Source organism: Bos javanicus, chromosome 19, assembly GCF_032452875.1.
Source record: "Bos javanicus breed banteng chromosome 19, ARS-OSU_banteng_1.0, whole genome shotgun sequence".
In the NCBI taxonomy this organism is placed as follows: Eukaryota; Metazoa; Chordata; class Mammalia; order Artiodactyla; family Bovidae; genus Bos; species Bos javanicus.
This window is the reverse complement of record NC_083886.1, coordinates 15,191,820-15,212,141: the sequence shown is the minus strand read 5'-3', so window position 1 is coordinate 15,212,141 and position 20,322 is coordinate 15,191,820. Positions and strand designations below refer to the sequence as shown.

The window sequence follows — 20,322 nt, the reverse complement described above, 5'->3', positions numbered from 1 at the left end:
GTAACAGAGGATAACCAAAAAATAAATATGGTGAATCAAAACAGTATTACTAAATACTAGCTAGATGCTATTACTCGTTGGAGTTGATAAACCTCGTATTTACTTTCTCTTCATTTTAAAAAAAAGGAAATTATGTCTACAATTTACCTGTAAGTGGCTCAACCAAAAAAAAGTATAGATGTGTAGAAACAGAGCAAAGTGTTAATTTCAAGTTTTTAGTTTTAGTGTTCTTTCAAGTTTTCTGTAAGTTTTCAATTTAAAAAAAAAACAAGGGGTTGGGTGAAAATAACATGTAAAACGAGACGTAAATGGGAATCTGAGAGTTGCAATGGAATTAAAGAGAATTTTCCTGCTGTCATGCTGAACATATATCCCTGTGTAACTGGTCATGATCACAGGTAGTGTCGATTAAAGCAAATAATTGTTTTGTTTTGGTTTAGAATTGGTGAGTGAAATTGATAGTATCATGACTTAATAAGTGCAGCCTAAGAAATGGGCTTTATCCATATCCATTTAGATTTCCATATTTTTGTAAACTATCTTCAGCCATGGTATCCATTTAAACCAAGTAAACTGAATCCAGGAGTCAAATCTTTGGTGGAATTCAAAAAAAGTGTTATATTATTTTTTTTAAAGGGAGAAGGAGAAAGAAAAAAGGAGGGAAAAAATCATTCACAAATAAACCAGAGCAAAAGAATTTTGTATTACTAATATTTTAAGTGCCACATATTTCTTTTTTTACCTAATTATTTAAAATTTTCTATTTCTGCATGTTTTGTATATATATTAGTACAAGAGCACATGTATATAACTTATAAATAATGTTGAGTTAATCAGAATTTAAGTTTAAACTGTTGTCACATTGAAGTCATTTAAGCAAATAAAGTTTCTATGCTGTCTGTAAAGATTTAGGAAAACTTCCAAATCATTCTTTTCTTTTTAATTTTATTTACTTTTAAAAAGTTTTGGCTGTGCTGGGTCTTCGTTGCTGCGTGTGGGCTTTCTCCAGCTGCATCTGCTGGGGCTGTTCTCTGGTTGCGGTGCATGGGCTTCTCACCACAGTGGCTCCTCCTGTTGCAGAGCACAGGCTCTATGGCATGCATGCTCAGTAGCTGGGGCACAGGGGCTTAGTTGCCCCATGGCATGTGGAATCTTCTTGGACCAGGGATTAAATCTGTGTCCTCTGCATTGGCAGGTGTATTCTTAACCTCTGGACCACTTGGGGAAATCCCCAAGTCATTCTTTATTCATCTCCACTAGGAAGAAAATGGGAATGAATTAAGCTTTTGTAGAGTTTAAGTTCAAGTTACTCAGCTTTCACTAGGTTATGCTGCAGAAACAAAAATCCCTAAGTCTCAATGACTTACAGAAACAGATTTCTCATTTGAGATACCTGTCCTTGGATGAGCTGGCTCTGACTCAGCTCTGTGTTCTTTATCCTGAGACCTTTACCTAGGACATCTCAGACTCCTGGCATAAATGAGAAGAGATGACCAAACCCTGTGATGTCTTTTAAAGCTTTCTGTCAAAGGTAGGAGTTATCAATCACACTTCTGCTTACAAAGGTAACGTGGCCCAAACAAACATCAATGGGGAGTCTACCAGGAGGAATGCACACCACAGAGGGATGTGCCAACTTCTTATAGTAAGGGCAGCAAGTCATTGTAAACAGGCCACCAAAGAATACCATGTGTTTCTAATTAAGATTTAGTAAGCTTCCTGCTTCAGCAATATGTGAACCGTGAACTTCCAGATGTTCAAGCTGGCTTTAGAAAAGGCAGAGGAACCAGAGATCAAATTGCCAATATCTGCTGGATCATCAACAAAGCAAGAGAGTTCCAGAAAAACATCTATTTCTGCTTTATTGACTATGCCAAAGCCTTTGACTGTGTGGATCACAATAAACTGTGGAAAATTCTGAAAGAGATGGGAATACTAGACCACCTGACCTGCCTCTTGAGAAACCTGTATGCAGGTCAGGAAGCAACAGTTAGAACTGGACATGGAACAACAGACTGGTTCCAAATAGGAAAAGGAGTATGTCAAGGCTGTATATTGTCACCCTGCTTATTTAACTTACATGCAGAGTGCATCATGAGAAATGCTGGACTGGAAGAAGCACAAGCTGGAATCAAGATTTCTGGGAGAAATATCAATAACCTCAGATATGCAGATGACACCACCCTTATGGCAGAAAGTGAGGAGGAACTAAAGGGCCTCTTGAAAGAGGAGAGTGAAAAAGTTGGCTTAAAGCTCAACATTCAGAAAACGAAGATCATGGCATCTGGTCCCATCACTTCATGGCAAATAGATGGGGAAACAGTGTCAGACTTTATTTTTGGGGGCTCCAAAATCACTGCGGATGATGATTGCAGCATGAAATTAAAAGACACTTACTCCTTGGAAGAAAAGTTATGACCAACCTAGATATTCAAAAGCAGAGACGTTACTTTGCCAACAAAGGTCCATCTAGTCAAGGCTATGGTTTTTCCAGTGGTCATGTATGGATGTGAGAGTTGGACTGTGAAGAAAGCTGAGCGCCGAAGAATCGATGCTTTTGAACTGTGGTGTTGGAGAAGACTCTTGAGAGTCCCTTGGACTGCAAGGAGATCCAACCAGTCCATTCTAAAGGAACTCAGTCCTGGTTGTTCATTGGAAGAACTGATGCTAAAGCTGAAACTCCAGTTCTTTGGCCACTTCATGCGAAGAGTTGACTCATTGGAAAAGACTCTGATGCTGGGAGGGATTGGGGGCAGGAGGAGCAGGGGACGACAGGATGAGATGGCTGGATGGCATCACCGACTCAATGGACATTAGTTTGAGTGAACTCCAGGAGTTGGTGATGGACAGGGAGGCTTGGCGTGCTGCGATTCATGGGGTCGCAAAGAGTCAGACACGACTGAGCAACTGAACTGAACTGAAGCTTCCTGCTGAAATCTTAACAAAGGATACAATTTTAAAATCAATTTTCACACTAAATGCCGTTTTCTGACTTGCACGTGTGTTTGCTCAGTTGTGACCCCATGACTATAGCCCTCAGTCTTCTCTGTCCATAAAATTTTTCCAGGTAAGAATACTGGAGTAGGTTACCATTTCCTTCTCCAGGGGATCGTCCCAACCCAGGTATTGAACACGCATCTCCTGCATTGGCAGGTGGATTCTTTACCACTGCACCACCTGGGAAGCCCCTTCTGACTTATGTAATTATCTGAAAAATGTGTTAAAGAGTTTGAAATAACCAAAACACAGTAAGGATCTCTAATACACAGAGCAACAGTAAATAAGTGAACTACTAGGTTTGATACCACGGAAATAATTTCCCTCAGTATCAGGAGCTCCTAAATGATCTTAAAGTAAAGAGACTTCCCTTTTGGTCCAGTGGTTAAGAATCCACCTGCCAATACAGGGAACATGGGTTTGATCCCTCCTCCAGGAAGATCCCGCAAAGAAGAGTAGACCCTGCTTGCTGCAACTAGAGAAAGCCCATGTGCAGCAGTGAAGACCCAGTGCAGCCTAAATAGATACATTTTAAAAAATGATAATCCAAAATCTTTTTCCATAACCTTTAGTCTTGCTGGCAGGTATTATATGCTACTTGGAATCTGTTCAGTATTCTTAAAGGAGAAACTTACAGAAATCTTACCTTTTTCCTCCAAACTTAATAGCCTTAACCAACCACAGATGTGTATGAAGAATACCTCTTATTCTTTAGTCATCCCTTAAATCTTTGAAGGATACACAGATAAAAGTCAAAGATGAAAATTAGTTTTGGTTGCCTCATAGCCCTCTACTCCCCAGAACTCATAAAAAGAACACAGTTAACAAGATTTCAAATACGTTTTGAGGTTAATATTCAAAATATTTCAGGTATTCAGGTAAGAATGAAATATATGATGAACAATGTGTGAGGCAGTAAACCATTTTTAGTTAAACTTTTAATTTTGAGGTAAAGTAGGTACATGTGTATATAAGAAATAATACAGAGAGTCCCCCAGTGGTAACTGCTTGGAGAATGGTAGTATAATATCACAGCTGGATGTTGGCATTGATACAGTCAAGATACAGAGCATCCACCACCCCAGGGATCTCCTCATGTTGCCATTTTGTAACCAAATTCACTTCTCTCCCACTTAATGCCCCCCTAACTCGTGTCAATCACTAATACATATGTCCCCCATTTCTATAATTATATGATTTCAGTATTAGCTAAATTGAATCACTAACATTTTGAGATTGGCTTTTTTTGCTCTGCATAATTCTCTTTAAATTCATCCAAGTTGTTGCATGCATCAATATTTCCCTTCATTTTATTATTGAGTGATATTCCATTATTGGATGTACTATTGTCTGCTTAACCATTCACCCACCGAAGGACATCTGGACTGTTTTTACTTTTTAGCTGTGATAGAGATTTTTGAACATAAGGCTTCATTTCTCTGGGATTAATGCCCGGGAATGCTAGATGGCATGGTATTTGGAAGTTTAGTTTTTAAAGAAATTGTTAAACTATTTTCTAGAGTGGTTATACCCTTTTACATTCTCACAGGCAATATAGGAGTGATCCAGTTTCTCTGCATCCTTGCTAGCATTTGGTGTTATTTTCTGTTGTAGCCATTTGATAGGTGTGTTGTGATATCTCATGATTTTAATTTGCATTTCCCTTGTGACTAATGTCAAAAGAAAATTCAGGGAGCTTTACTTGATATGGATATTTTATTGGGCAAGAAACAAATTATTCCTGAACAGGGAGACCTCAAACCACAAGTGATTCTAGCAATTTATTATAAACATGAATGAATTCATTGTTTTCTACTGTGATTAGTTTCTAGAAATTTACTTTCCTTTTCATTGCTAAGCTTACTTTTTTGTAGCTTATTAGCTAGAATACTGTGATGTCACATTGACATGAAGAAAGCTTGGGTTTTGTTTAAGGTCAGGCAGCATTTCAGGGAAATCAGAACAGTGTTACAATTTGGTTATGTGACTGTGAGCCTGTGGTCTAGGGATATATTCAGAGTGAGGCCTCCATATTGGTTTTTCTTTAATGATGCTAGACATATTTTCATGTGCTTACTTGCTGTCTTTATATTCTCTTCGAAGAAGTGTCTGCTTCTATCTTCTGTCCATTTTCTTGTTGGATTTTTTTTTGTTATTTTACTGTGAGAGAGTTAAAGCTTAGGCAGGCCGGGGCCCTTTAAGGAGGAGGTGAACTTTCTCCCTCTTGCTTTCCTTAAGCCTTGTGCAACAATGTATCTTGCCCAAGATCTGGCCTTTCTTTAGGAGCTAATGATCACAAGGCACAATGTCTTACTGGTGGACATGCTTTTCTTAGACTCTATGTTAATAATTAAAATTGTAACAAATCTTGCCTGGGAGCCTATTTCTCAGCAACAATATATCTCACCCAGAAACACCTTGCCTGGAACAGGTTCCTTCTGGCTAATCTTGTACTGAAGTTATCTCAAGGATGTATGCCTTGGGAAAGGGTCTAATGGAATCTGTACAGCCTTGAAGTGTTGTTTTTTATCTATTCAAGCGGCCAGTTGAAGAGTACATAATGCACGGTTGCAACTGGTGAGGCAGGCACTCTGCTACCTGCTTTTAGTGCCTCTTGGTGGAGGCTCACTCTGTCCTTTCACTGTAATAAAACTTTGCTACACAAAGCTCTTGAGTGACTGAGACTGTGTCTTTTGGGTCCTAGAATGAAATTTTCTCCTTCAGAGACCACAAATTCTGACACTGTTCACCATAAGCTATCAACTGTTGAATGTCAAGAGATCTTTATATATTCTGCATACTAGCCCTTTTTTGGATGTGTGGTTTGCAGATATTTTCTGTCAGTTTTTGTCTTGTTTTTTAGTCTGTTCAGGCTACTGTAACAAAATATGAGAGATTGGATAGCTTATAAACGACAGAAATTTAGTTTTCCCAGTTCTAGAGGCTGGAAGTTCAAGATCAGAGTGGCGACATAGTCGACCATAGCACTTAGGCATGTTTATCTGGGTGTTTTTCTAGGTTCTCTGTTCCAGTCCACTGATGCGTGTGTCTGCTAGTCTTGATTATGTTAGCTATGTAATATGATTCCTCCTATGTTTTCTCCAACACTGTTACAGTAAAATACACATAAAGTTTACCATGTTAACTATTTTTAAGTGTACAGTTTAGTGGTATTAAATATATTCACATTGTTATGCAGCCATTACCACCATTCATTCTTGTAACTCTCTTCATTTTGTAAATCTAAAATTATACCTATTGTTCGATAACTCCCCATTCTTCCCTCCCTCCAACCCCATGCATCTACCCTTATACTTTAAGTCTTTGTGATTTTGACTACTCTAAGTACCTCATGTAAATAGAAGCATACAGTCTTTGTCTTTCTTTGGAGAAATGTCTGTTCAAGTTCTTTGCCCATTTTTGAATTGAGTTTTTTGTTGTTGAGTTTTAGGACTTTCCTGTTTATTTTGGACATGAATCCCGTATCATATATGTGATTTGCAAATATTAACTCCCATTCTGTGGGTTGCCTTTTTACTCTGTGGGTTGTGTCTCTTAATATACACATTTTTAACGTTTTCTTGAAGTCCAGGTTGTCTATTCATTCTTTTGTTAACTGTGCCTGATGTCATATTCAAGAAATCATTGCAAAATCCAGTGTTATGAAGTTTCTGTTCTGTGTTTTCTACTAAGAGTTTTATTGTTCTAGGTCTTACATTTTGGTTCACGATCCATTTGGAGTTAATTTTTGTATAGGGTGTTGGCTGAGGGCCCAGTTCTGTTGACCGCCATTTGTTGAAAAAGACTGTCGTTTACCCAGGTCTTAGCACCTTCATCAAAAATCATTTGAACCATATATACAAGAGTTTATTTCTGGCTTTCTGTTCTTTTCCACTGCTCTGTAACAGTCTTACTTTATGCCAGTGAAAGTGAAGTGCAAGTTGCTCAGTCGTGTCCAACTCTTCGCAAGCCCATGAATTATACAGACCATGGAATTTTCCAGGCCAGAATACTGGAGTGGGTAGCCGTTCCCTTCTCCAGGGGGTTTTCCTATCCCAGGGATTGAACCCAGGTCTCCTGCATTGCAGGCGGATTCTTTACCATCTGAGCCAAAAGGGAAGCCTGCTTTATGGCAGTACTATTACTATTTTGATAGCTGTAGTTTGGTGGTAGGTTTTGAGATCTGGAAGCTTGAATCCTCCAGTTTTGTTGTTCTTTTTCAAGACTGTTTGGCTATTAGGGGTCCCTTGAGATCCTATATGAATTTTAGGATGGATTTTTTTATTGCTACAAAAATCTCATTGGGATTTTTATAGGGATTTCTTTTGTAGATTGCTTTGGGTAATATTAACATTTTAACGATATTAAGTTTGCCAGTCCATGAAATATGGATTATGTTTCTATTTATTTATGACTAATTTCTTCCAACACCGTTTTTATTTTTCATCGGCATCATTCCATAACTGGGATAAATCTTTGGAGAAAACCATTGTTAAGTGAAAAAAGTCAAATACAGAAGGAAACACATGTAAAATTTTAAAACCTAGAGATTATGACATTCATGAATTATATAAACATATACAGAAATGAAAGGAAACAAAAGTGAATTTATGACAGTGATAATCTCTGGGTAAATAGAGGAAGAAAATTATAACTGTATTATTTAAAGGTTTTTTTTAAGTGTTCATATAGCTGCTGGGGCTTCCCAGCTGGCACAGTGGTAAAGAATCTACCTGCCAGTGCAGGAAACACAGAAGACATGGGTTCCATCCCTGGGTTGCAAAGTTCCCCTGGAGAAGGAAATGGCAACCCACTCCAGTATTCTTGCCTGGAAAATTCCAGAGGAGCTGGGGGGCTACAGTCTGTGGGGTTGCAAAGAGTCAGACGTGACCAGGTGCACACACACGTGCACATAGACACACACACACCTGCTCTGTAGTATTATGTTGCAGGAAAATATATGTATATATTCTTCTGTTGATGGACACTTAAGTTGCTCCCAATTTTTTGCTTTCTGTTTTGAGTTTATGGATTTTTAAAAAAATTTATTTTAATTGGAGGCTAATTACTTTGTAATATTGTAATGATTTTTGCCATACATGGACATGAAACAGCCATGGGTGTACACATGTTCCCCATCCTGAACCCCCCTCCCCCCTCCCTCCCCATCCCATCCCTCAGGGTTGTCCCAGTGCACCAGCCCTGAGCACCCTGTCTCATGCATCGAACCTGGACTGGCGATCTGTTTCACTTATGATAATATACATGTTTCAATGCCATTCTCCCAAATCATCTCATCCTCTCCCTCTCCCACAGTCTCCAAAAGACTGTTCTATACATCTGTGTCTCTTTTGCTATCTCACATACAGGGTCATCATTACCATCTTTCTAAATTCCATATATGTGCGTTAGTGTACTGTATTGCTGCTTTTCTTTCTGACTTACTTCACTCTGTATAAGTGTTCATTATGTATTCTGGATTCTAACCTTTGTGGTTATTTGTGCCGTCAGTATGTCCTTCTAGACTTAGGCTTATTTATTAACTTTGTCAATGGTGTCATGTTTTGTAGAAGTTAAGTCTGATGGATAAATCATTTCTTTTATGGTTTGAGCTTTTTGTGTCTCATCTATGACATAATCCAACCCAGAGGTAGTACTGATATTCTCCTGTGTTTTCTTATTAACAAATTAAATTTTTTATATATAGGTCTTTAACCTACCTGGAATTGTTCTTTAGGTATCAGTATGATGCTGAAGGGCCTAATTTTATTTTCTATTTGAATAGACGGTTGTCCCCCAAATCATTTATCAGTAGCCCATTCTGTACCTGTTGAAATCTAAGATGACTCCTGTAATGCCTAATTTCTTCACATGCTTTCTTTGGTTTTTAAGCTCTTTCGTTTGCCTCATTGCTGTATGTGTCTATACCTGCATCAGTACACGCCTTACTGTCTTGTGTTCTAACCCAAGATGAGCCTTTATCTGGTGGAGTGGAGCCTCTGTTGTTCTTTTAAAGAATAATGGCTATTCATGGCCACATCCCCTTCAGTATGAATTTTGAGATCAGTTGAGCAAATTCCATGTAAAACCTGTAGGGATTTTGATCGAAATTGACATTTTCACTCATTTAGTCTTGCTGTCGCATCTCTCCACTTGTTCAGGTTTTCAGTAGTCTTGGGTAACTTTCAACTTGGGGGTTAATTTATTTGTGTTTTAGTCTTTTGAGTAGTTTATTGAATGTATCTCAGATTTCTGAGTGGGTTTTGTTTTGTTTTTGTTTTTGCTGTGTTATTCATTCACTGTATAGATAAGGATTGGTATCTCTTACCCTTTCAGTTTATCTAGATTTCAAAAGAAAGCCTAAAATTAGGCTGTATGACATGTATAAAGTTACTTTTAAGGAATAGGAGAAACACACAATGCCATTTACAAAGTTTGAATCTTCTTGAAGAACAGAATTGTGTAACTAGAAAGGCAATGTGGATAATAACACCTTCTTTCATTCTTTATTATTTTTGTGGAATATATCATTTTGTCTTTTAGCCTGTCTGATTTGAGTGATTTCTTCTGTGTTCTATGTTATTGAACATAACTAAGAACAAGTTTTGATTTGGGTAAACTAAGTCAAAATTTAAAAAGAAATTTAATCCCTTACCTCAAAAAAGAAATGATAATTATGTGACATGACAAAAATGTTAGTTAATACTATGGTGGTAATCATTTTGTGATATATAAACAAGTGTATCAAATAAGCATGTTACCTACCTTAAACTTATACAGTATTATCATATGTCAAATTATCTCAATAAAACTGGAAAAAATAAGGAACTGATTACATTATAGTGGGAGAAGGAGAAATATAATACTAGGACTATGACACTAATTTTTAGCAGCAAGAGAACCATACTGTGATTAAAAATAAATATGCATGGCCACCACCATCCAGGATTTAGAATAGAGTGTTAGTAATTAAGCAATATTACTTGTAACTTCAGTTGTAAAGTACTGGAAACTATTTATAAACCTGCCAGGTTGCTAGTATTCATTGAACAGGTAATGTGTCTGAGCATATGAATAGGCAGAAAAAAACATTTAAAATAGTTTTAAGTCTGAATTTGGTGGTGGTTTTTGATAACTGGACAGGCAGCATAGCATGATGGAGAAAATGGATTTTGGAACCAGAAGCTGCCTGGTTCTAATCCTGGCTCTGTCATTGCCAGTAATGAGTGAGATACTTAACTATTTTCTACTTCAGTTTCCTTATCTGAATAGGAGCACCTACTGCATAGGTTTATTATAAGGGTTCAATTAATTGATACATGTAAAGCACTTAGAAAAGCCCCTGGGACTTAGTACAGACTTCATAAGTGTTTGTTCTTATTAAGGTCTATTTATTAATTATTATCAGAATTATCTCTAATTCTTGTGATCTTACATTTATTGAGAATTATGTATACATATGACTGGTTCTATGGCTGACGTATGGCAGGAACACAATAAAATGATATCTGTATTACAACTATTGTGTTCTTTTATCTACTTGTTTAATTCTGTATTTGAAGAATCTTGTTTCAGAAAAAAAATGGAATCATTACTGTTTTTGAAAGTATTCTATTCTGTCATCAGTATTACTTCTAATGTTAAAGATAATTATTTTATAATAGCTGCTATTATTTTGGAGAAGGAAATGGCAACCCACTCCAGTGTTCTTGCCTGAAGAATCCCAGGGACGGGGGGCCTGGTGGGCTGTCGTCTCTGGGGTCGCACAGAGTCGGACACGACTGAAGCGACTTAGCAGCTATTTATTTACTCATATGTGCTAAACAGTGTTCCAGGTACTTTACATGTATTGTATTACTTCTAAACCTTAAAACAGTCTTCCACAGTCTCAGTAAAGGTTCAGAACAAGAAGGTATTTTAGAAAAGTTCAAAAGAAATACTTTTTTTTTTTTTAATTTGAGGGAAATACTAGCATGATTTCTATTAAAGGAAAATCAGACAAAATATACTTTTAAGTCAAAAAGCCTTAAAAGCCTGGAGGTAAGAGGGCATTTCACTTGATAAGAGATTAAATTCGTCAGAAAGATATTAGTTTGTATGCACCTAATAACCTGGCCTCAAAATGTGTAAGATAGAAACTGACGGAAAAATAAGAAGAAATAGACAAGTTCACAATCAGTAAAGATACACATTTTAAACGAGCTTCTTAACAAACTTGATTAATGGATAATAGGATACTGTGTCCAACAATTGTAAAACACTTTTGTTTTGGCCACACAGTGTGGCATACAGGATACTAGCTCCCTGACCAGGGAACGGACTCATGCCCCTGCTTTGGGAGCATGGAGTCTTAATCACTGGACCACCACGGAAGTCCTCGAAATTACTTTCGTTTTAAGCAAACATGGAATATTGAAATTGAGATATGCTGGGCCATAGCAAATCTCAAGCAACTCAAAGCATTGAAATCTTACAAGGTAAGAGTCCCTGTAAGGCTCCTGTGTTGGGAAACCATTTGAGATTTGTAGCCAGAAATTTAAGATGGGGCTTTCCTGGTGGCCCAGCGACAAAGAACCCACCTGCCAATGCAGGCAATACGGATTCAGTCCCTGGTCTGGGAAGATCCCACATGCCTCGGAGCACCCAGGCCCATGTACCACAACTATTGAGCCTGTGCTCTAGAGCCTGGGAGCTGCAGCTACTGAGGCCTGCACGCCCTAGAGTCTGTGCTCCACAATGCGAGAAGACACCTCAGTGAGAATGTGTGCACTGCCTCTAGAGAGTAGCCCCTGCTCACCACAACTAGAGAAAAGCCCTCACAGCAGCAAAGACCAGCAAAGCCAAAAACAAACAAACATTTTTTAAAAGAATTTAAGGTGACTCTTCAAGGTTTTTCTCTCCAGTAAGATTAAGTGGTTTGGGTATAAGGATAAGAGAAAGTGATTAGTTGACTAACAAGAATGAAGTCCCAGGTGACCATACGAAGGAAGCCAGAGGTAGGGGAGCGAAGGATGTTTACAAGGATATTTAATATTGAATCCTGGAGTCTAAGCTGAGCAAGACGAGAAGTGAGGACATGATGAGCATGATCAGTGGTGGGAAAGTGGAAAGATTAATGGATGGGAGGGAAGTATTAATGAAATAAAAGAATTGCTGGAGAGCATGAACTGGAAGAATAGAAAGTGGTGGTCAGTTATTGGCATGCTTCAAATCAAGATTTTGGAGATGATGCAGCTATTGGGCCAGATGAGCGGGGCGATGACCATGGAATGGGAAACTAGAGTGGTATGTTGAACATGATTGTGATGAGACCTGAAACGCCAGTGTTAGATGAGTCATCCTCGTGATTATTGACCAGGAGCAGTTTAAGAGTAGAATGGACCATAGCAAGGATTTGAAGTTGAAGAGTGAGGGAGTAGATGGCATAAATAGGGTAGGAGAGTAACTGATGAAGTCTGATTGTAAGAAATTAAAATGTGTTCAGGGTTTTGAAGGAAAAGAGATGAGAAAAGGGGTTTGGAACCAAGGAGAATATTGTCCATTTACAGGAAATGTTTGAAGAAAAGTAGCAGTCTCCAAGTGAGAGGGCTTCCAGGGATAGCCAAGTTTCAAGTTAGGGAACTGAAGGGGAACCTTTCAGGGAGAAGGTTGAAGAATAGAGACATTTTCACTCAGTAAAAATTAGCTGTTAACCATCATTTCCATCGTCCCCGTCATCATGATTCATATTAAGTTTTGTGGTTAGCTCTTGTGCAATGCTATTCTTCTGGACACTTCAGTAAACTTTATACTATTGTATTGATTTGTCATTTGAAAGTGAAAGTGAAGTCGCTCAGTCACGTCTGACCCTTAGCGACCCCATGGACTACAGCCCACCAGGCCCTCTGTCCATGGGATTTTCCAGGCAAGAGTACTGGAGTGGGGTGCCATTGCCTTCTCCGTTAACAGCGGCTAGGCATATTATATTTACTTGGAGCTGGTATACTTGGTGACAGCCTTAGTGCCCTGGGACACAGCGTGCTTGGACAGCTCCCCAGGTAGCAGCAAGTGCACGGCGGTCTGGATCTCCCTGGATGTGATAGTCGAGCGCTTGTAATGCGTCAGGCGCGATGCCTCGCCAGCGATGCACTCGAAAATGTCGTTGATGGAGGAGTTCATGATGCCCATGGCCTTGGACGAGATGCCGGTGTACAGATGGACTTGCTTCAGCACCTTGTACACGTACACGGAGTAGCTCTCCTTGTGGCTGCGCTGCGCTTCTTGCCGTGCTTCTTCTGGGTCTTGGTCACAGCTTTTTCAGAGCCCTTTTTAGGGGCAGGAGCAGACTTAGCCGGTTCAGGCATGTTTATAATGACAACACCCAACAACGCAGAAAGATCTTGAAGATACGTCATTTAGTATTCATTAAATATATTTTTTTCTGTAAAAGTTGGGATACCAAGGGTATAATAATATCAAAATATTCATTATCCTATCATACATATTGGAAATACGTGTTTAATCTCATTTGTGGAATAACTGCCGTATGCCAGGCTCTTATCTATTGCTAGAAATACAAAGACATGTAAGATATGACACCTCAGAGAGTATGGCTCAGTGAGCTCACCAGATATAATGTGTGTGTGTCTGAAAGATTTGACGCACACTTCCTCAGACTGTTAGCAGTGGTGGTCCTCTCAGACATGAAGGCAGTGGGAGAGGCAAGATATTAAGGGGAGCTTTTCATTTTTAGCCTATGTCCTTTGAATCTTCTATTAAAGTTAATTAATACAGGCCTTCTCTTGTGGTCCAGTGGTTAAGAATCTGCCTGCCAGTGCAGGGGACACAGGTTCTGTCATCCCTGCTCCGGGAAGATTCCATGCGGCGCCAGGCAGTTAAGCCCGTTCGCCACGACTACGGACGCCCGAGCACCCTAGAGCCTGTGCTCTGCAAGGGAAGCTACCGCGATGAGAAGCACACACCACCAACTAAAGAGGAAAAGAAAAGTTATGGAAGCTACAGTTTTTCTTTGTAGTAGTTAAAAGAAAAAGTTGTGGGGACTTCCTTGGCAATCCAGTGGTTAAGACCCCATGCGTTCACTGCAGGGGGCACAGCTTCCATCCCTGGCCAGGGAACTGATACCACATGCTGCGTAGCACAGCCAAAAAAAAGGAGAAATTGTGTTTTTTAAGCCTAAGTCTTTGTCTGTTGTTTCTAGGCAGGGATCCCAATGGGACCAATACCAGCAGGAGGAATGCCTTACCTGGGACAAGCACCATTCCTGGGAATGCGTCCTCCAGGCCCACAGTACACTCCAGACATGCAGAAGCAGTTTGCTGAGGAGCAGCAGTAAGAAACCTCAGGATGCAAGGATAAAGATGCATGATAGCACTTAAGTTTAAAATGGTCAAATAATCTGTAGTGCAGATTTGAAGAGGAAACAGTCACAGTGCCCTTAAAGCTCTTTAAAATGCTCTTATTATTTAAAAGTTTAAAGCCAGAAGGGACCTTAGAGATCCTAGAATTCAATCCACTGATGTTACATCTTGGGAAAATGAAGTCCAGAGAAATAAGTAACTTGTCAGCCCAGGCTATACAGTTACTGGAAAAACCTGGACCCAAGTGCAGGCCTCCTGATTCCCAGAGCCGTTGCTCTTTCTCATGTATGGTACTGCCTCCCCGAGTAGAAGTTTCTTTTTTGTATGCAGAGCAAAGAGTGTGTTTATTTTGTCCACCTCCCTGTTTGTTTTTATATATATATATATACTTTGAATGTAGAATGTTGTCTCCTACTTTTGCAAATTAGATAAGAAATAAGTTCATGTCTATAATTTAGGTACATCATTTTTTAGACTTATTTCATATATTTGGGAATTCATATAGTGGAGACATAGGATTATCTTCAGAAAATTAGGTACAATTATCAGTGAAGTTTTTAGTTCTAGAAATGCAAGGTGACATTGCTGAAGCTATTAGTAAAAGAAGTATGAATCTAACAGTCAGTTAATAATCCCTGAAGCTGACTCTTTAATGGTTGTTTTTCCTTCAGAAAACGATTTGAACAGCAGCAAAAGCTCTTAGAAGAAGAAAGAAAAAGACGCCAGTTTGAAGAGCAGAAGCAAAAGCTCAGACTTCTGAGTAGCGTGAAACCCAAGGTAACGTACTCCGCCCCACGCACACCCACTGCGTGCCTCCTCTCACTCACTCAGTGGGCTTTGTCACCGGGACACCAGCCCCGGCTGTAGGTGCGGTTGATTGATTTTCCTTTGTCTTAAGTCCAAAAGTGAAGGACTTCTCTCTTTCTGTAAAGAGACTTTATTGTTGAAGGGAATGAGATGTCAGGCATTATCTTCTCCACCTGTGTGTACTACCTTCGGGGTGCTTACAACCTTTTCTTGGGAAGCATTAACACTGGAGACTTAATATCGAACACCTATATCCTAAAGCAGGGGTCCCCAGCCTCTGGGATCTAATTCCTGATGATCTGAAGTGGAGCTGATGTAATAGAAATTAAGTGCATAACAAATGTCACGTGTTTGAATTATCCTAAAGCAATCTCCGCCTTCCCCATCGCGCCACCCCACACACACACCTCCCATCCCCGTCCCCATCTGTGGAGAAATTGTCTTCCATGAACCGGGCCCTGGTGTCAAAAAGGTTGGGGACCACTGCCCTAAAGTAGTTTTAAATGGACCTTTTAATAAGATTCTATGGAGTATTGTTTTATTTTGCTGTGTGTCAGTGTTTTTCTGGCTTGGAGAATTCACTGCCTGACATATGTGGTAAAAATATTGGAAATAGTTGAATATCTGCAGTTCTCTTTCAACTTGTGTGAATTTAGGACAAAGTGTGAGAGGTAAGTGAAGAAATATATATACATTTATTGTCTCTCAGACAGGAGAGAAGAGTAGAGATGATGCTTTGGAAGCCATAAAAGGAAACTTAGATGGGTTTTCCAGAGATGCTAAGATGCACCCTACTCCAGCATCACACCCTAAGAAACCAGGTAGTTTTAATTTTAATTTTCTTTTGATGGAAGATGATTGAAGTCCCTGTGTTTTTAACTGACGTGTGTGTGTGTGTGTGTGGGTGTGTGTGTGTGTGGGTGTGGAGAGTGAGTGTTGAATTCTTACTTCAAGCTAAATACAGATTTAGATGTTTTAAAATTTATAGTGGATTAAGAGCTCTGGTCTAGATAACTGTCTTGCAGGGAAAACTTCTTGTCTTCTAGTAAATGTCAGTATGTTAACTTTACTTGTAAATCTTCTGTACAAATGAGTATGTTAACATTAGTAAAACTCATTCACTCAAAGCAAATGTAGTAAATGAGTTTACTATTGCATTCTTATTATTTTAAATTAATTTTACTTTTTATGAACTAGTGAACTAGTTTAGGTTTTACTCAATGTGATTAAACTTACAAATTTTCTCAATGATTCCTTTAAAAAGTCATGGATTTAATAATTTTCTTGTGAAATTTTAGTTTTTTCTTTGTAGAAATGAAAATATATTTCTTTGTAGTTTTTATTTCATTATTTTTTATATTCATTTCATTATGTCATCATCAAATAAGCAAAGGAAAAGTACCTGATAAAGCAGAGTAAAGGGAATTCATGGGGGTCGGGGGGTGGGATTGCATGTGTGTTAAACATGTAGCAGTTGAAATGAATCTTATCTTCACATAGCTGTTACCACATCCTTTTTTAAAATTTGATATTTTGACATTTTATTCTCAGCTAATTTCAAGATTAGCTTACCATTAATGGGTGAATAGTTTTCATAAATAATTCAGCTAAATACTATTATTTCCTAGCATATGTCATATTGACAAGTTTTATCTTAAACCTTTATATTTTATAGGTGATATCAGGAAGAAATAATCTAATGTTGGCACAGTAATGAGTTCTTGACTTTCTGGGACAGCTTTGCCTCTGTCCATTAATTTCACTTGTTAGATTATATACTCAGGTTATCCTTACAAAAAGTGTGCCCCAAAGTAAAATATATACTGAGATTGAAAAGGGAATGGATATTAGTGATCAGAATGAGTTCAGAAAGGAAAAGCATTACCTCAAGGTGAAAATGTATAAGCTGAATGAGCTAGTCAGTAAATCATTGGAGAATAGTCATTGAAATGGTAACATTGGACCCAGCATGGAGCTTAGAAAAAGGAGAAGAAGGCAGAGAGGGATGGTCATTGTCAGGTCACATACTGTTCTATCCATATAGAATGCCTTGTTTGGGCAGCCAAGTATAGTTTAACAACCTCACAGGTTAAATAATAAATTGGGGTTTTGATGTTCAGTCAATCTCTTGAGTTCATTCAGCATGCATGCAGTTAGCTGTTTCTAGTTAACTGCTTCATGCTTAGCTAGAAAAATACTTGTTTTCTGAAGCAAGCCCAAGGAATTACCAGAGCTTCTCCAGCTAGGATCTTAAACCTAGGCCTAAAGCACCTAAAGAGTTTCCAGCCTTTTTCCACCAAAGACATCTTTTAATTTTCGCCTATAGACTGTTTATCTTAAAATAGTGAATATAAACTGTATCACATAATTTTTATACTTCTTATTAATCATATATATATAGCTATGAGTTTTTAAGCCAAATATATGCCACATAGAATTAAAGTAATTCCAGTCAAATGCAAGGAAATATTGGTATAGCCTAAAAAAAAAAAAAAAAAAAAAATTGGTTTAGCCCAAATAGGATCCATCTAAAAATATTCATAGTAGCTCTCAGTTTTCCATTATTGCTATTTTCTACCAGTAATGGTCAGAGAACCGAAACTGAGAACTTAAGTACACACTGTCAGACACTCTCAGTAACCATTATTGGGAGGGTTGGGATTCATTATGACATGGCTTTTTTTCTTTTTTCTTCATTTTTTATAGTCATTTTGCATTTTTTATAGAACTTTAATGCTTCCAGGTTTTATTTCATAGATCCAAAAGAGAAGCACATAAGTGTCCCCATTTTTCAAATGAGGGCTTTAAAAAAAAAGACTGCTCCTTGTGACATTAGACTTTAGTATTAATAAATGTTATAGCAATTCAAAGTTTGCAATGTGAAGAAGCAACAATAATATTATTGTGAATGAGTCTTAGATTATTAAACCTAATCCCTGTAGAGAGGTTTATTACGTAAGTGAATCTCATATTTGACAGTAAAAAGCCATGGTGACATTTGTATCTTTTAGAGGCAGAGTTCTTTTAAACATAGTGCTTAGCTAGGGTTTATTTTTTTAATTGGCTGCTAAGTTATTTGACTTAACACTTTATAGTGTCCTAATTTTGGTGCTTCTCCCAAGAAAGCATCACTTTGGTAATGTGTTTGATGTTCTTGTTGCCCCTGTAATTTTCATTCCCTGTATAGTAGCTTTCATCCTCCTATGAAATATGAACTATGCTAAGTGTATCAATTAGGCATGATTTATCAAAAATTATAAGTATGTGTCATGCATTGTTTTTTACTGGCCTAAGGAAATTTAGTTATCAGCGTGTATCTCTAAAATGTATTCAGCAGCATATAGGCAGATTTTCTTATTTATATTGGTTTGAGAAAATATTATCCAAATAAACAGATCAGTTGAGTTTCAAAAGTAATCACCACTTTGATGTAAATTACTAGTGGTCTCGAGGAAAAAAATGAGTGCTATTCTAATAAAAGGAGGAAAGAAATTTTGAATTTTACAGTTTTCTGCTTTTGAACCAAATGCAAAATAGCTATAAAACCTCTTTTTTAAAAAGACCAAAAAGCTATTTATAGATAGACATCAAAGTGTTTTGCATTCATTGTATGATTCCGTGTGACTGTCATTACATGTTCTTTCTTAGTCGCCTCCACTGTTCATGCTTCAGTATGTTCTGTTGGAGTTGTGCTACATCTCAGTTTCTTTTCCCCTGTTAATTTTCATTTCTGTGTGTTTCATTGCCATTTTCCGTTTTGCAGATTATCCCACATCATCTCATTCTACTAAAACTGTCTCCCCATCACCTGCCTTTCTTGATGAAGAAGAATTCAGTGACTTTATGCAGGGGCCTGTTGAAGTTCCCACATGTGGGCCTTCCTCCACTTCCCAGCCTTTTCAGTCTTTCCATTCCACCACCCCACTTGGCCAGTTGCATGTACAGAAGGCTGGAGCACAGCCTCTCCCTCCAGGTCAGAGTCCTATGTCTGTTGCCTTACATGGTGTCCCTGGGCAAATTCCTTGTTTCTTTACTGCTTCAGCCTCATACAATGTGCAGGAAACAGGTAACTCCTAAGCTCTTAATGAAAATATTTTGAAAAATCTAGAAAAATTTATTTCACTTACATACGTAGAATAATACAGTGATGTTGGCAAAGAAACATGGGCCTGAATATGTGAGTACTATTGAAATTCACCAAAATAAGACTCTAGATAAGAATCTAGATTTTTTTTAAAAAATCTGGGGGCCTCACGTTCTGAAAAAGTGATTTGAAACTTCTATTGCTAACTTTGGGACCTATTTTTTATTATTATTTTTTAAATTACAAAAGTATGCTAACACATTCAAAGCAGACTTGGAAAATACAGAAAAAAGTTATAGTTCCACTAAATATTGTAGTTATTTTTAAGTAAATTAAGATTTTTTGTTAAAGTTTCAGTATCAAGCTCTCAAAAATTAATACAATGGACAGACAGAAAAATAGAGGTATATAGTAGACCTGAAAAGCACTGTGAATCAATTCAACAATTAAGATTTATATGGTTTTCATACAACAGCAGGATACAAACTCTGTTCATATTTCCTGAACTGTAAATCAGGAGACACTGGAACATATCCAGGGACATAAAGCAAGGTGAAAAAAACAAGGTGCAGAAGTTTCATGGTCTAAAGGTATTGAAATGATACACAGTCTGTTCTCTTATTACTATGAAATTATATTAGAAACCAGTATCAAAAGTTATTTGAAAATAACCCACATATTTTCAAGTGCACTGTGACATTTACCAAAACTTAGCCTTTGAAAGCCTCAATAAAGTTAAAAGACTGAAAAAACACAGAGGCTGATTGCAGAGAAGAAACATTTAAATGAGAAATTAATTTCAAAATGAGAATTAATATCAAAGATTACTTTAAAAGCCCCATGTATTTAGAAATTAAATGCCCACTTTTAAACGATAGGTGTATCTAAGAAGTTATGATCCCTTTAAACCACGTTAGAACTGTAGTAACAAACTGATTTTTTCAGAAGGTGACTCTTGTTTGGGGAAATACCCATGATCATTTTCTTAAGAGTAATTAGCCAGGGAAAGCTGCTTTAGAAAGTGCTCTCTGGTTCTGTGATAAAGCATGTGGGGGTTCAGAAGCCCAGGGTATCCAT

The 20,322-nt window shown here is 37.9% G+C and overlaps 1 protein-coding gene across 10 annotated transcripts in view; it reads left to right on the top strand.

The window, feature by feature from the left end:
* SYNRG (synergin gamma) overlaps positions 1 to 20,322 on the top strand; it is an 85,493-nt gene that overhangs the window by 11,763 nt on the left and 53,408 nt on the right. For 5 of the 10 annotated variants that reach the window (XM_061390314.1, XM_061390305.1, XM_061390308.1 and 2 more), the window contains exons 4-7: positions 14,195 to 14,325; positions 15,026 to 15,131; positions 15,871 to 15,982; positions 18,925 to 19,134. In XM_061390314.1, coding sequence (XP_061246298.1) covers positions 14,195 to 14,325; positions 15,026 to 15,131; positions 15,871 to 15,982; positions 18,925 to 19,134 — 559 coding nt within the window. The remainder of the gene's footprint in view (positions 1 to 14,194; positions 14,326 to 15,025; positions 15,132 to 15,870; positions 15,983 to 18,924; positions 19,135 to 20,322) is intronic. The other 5 variants (XM_061390307.1, XM_061390310.1, XM_061390309.1 and 2 more) reach the window with 2 other exon arrangements.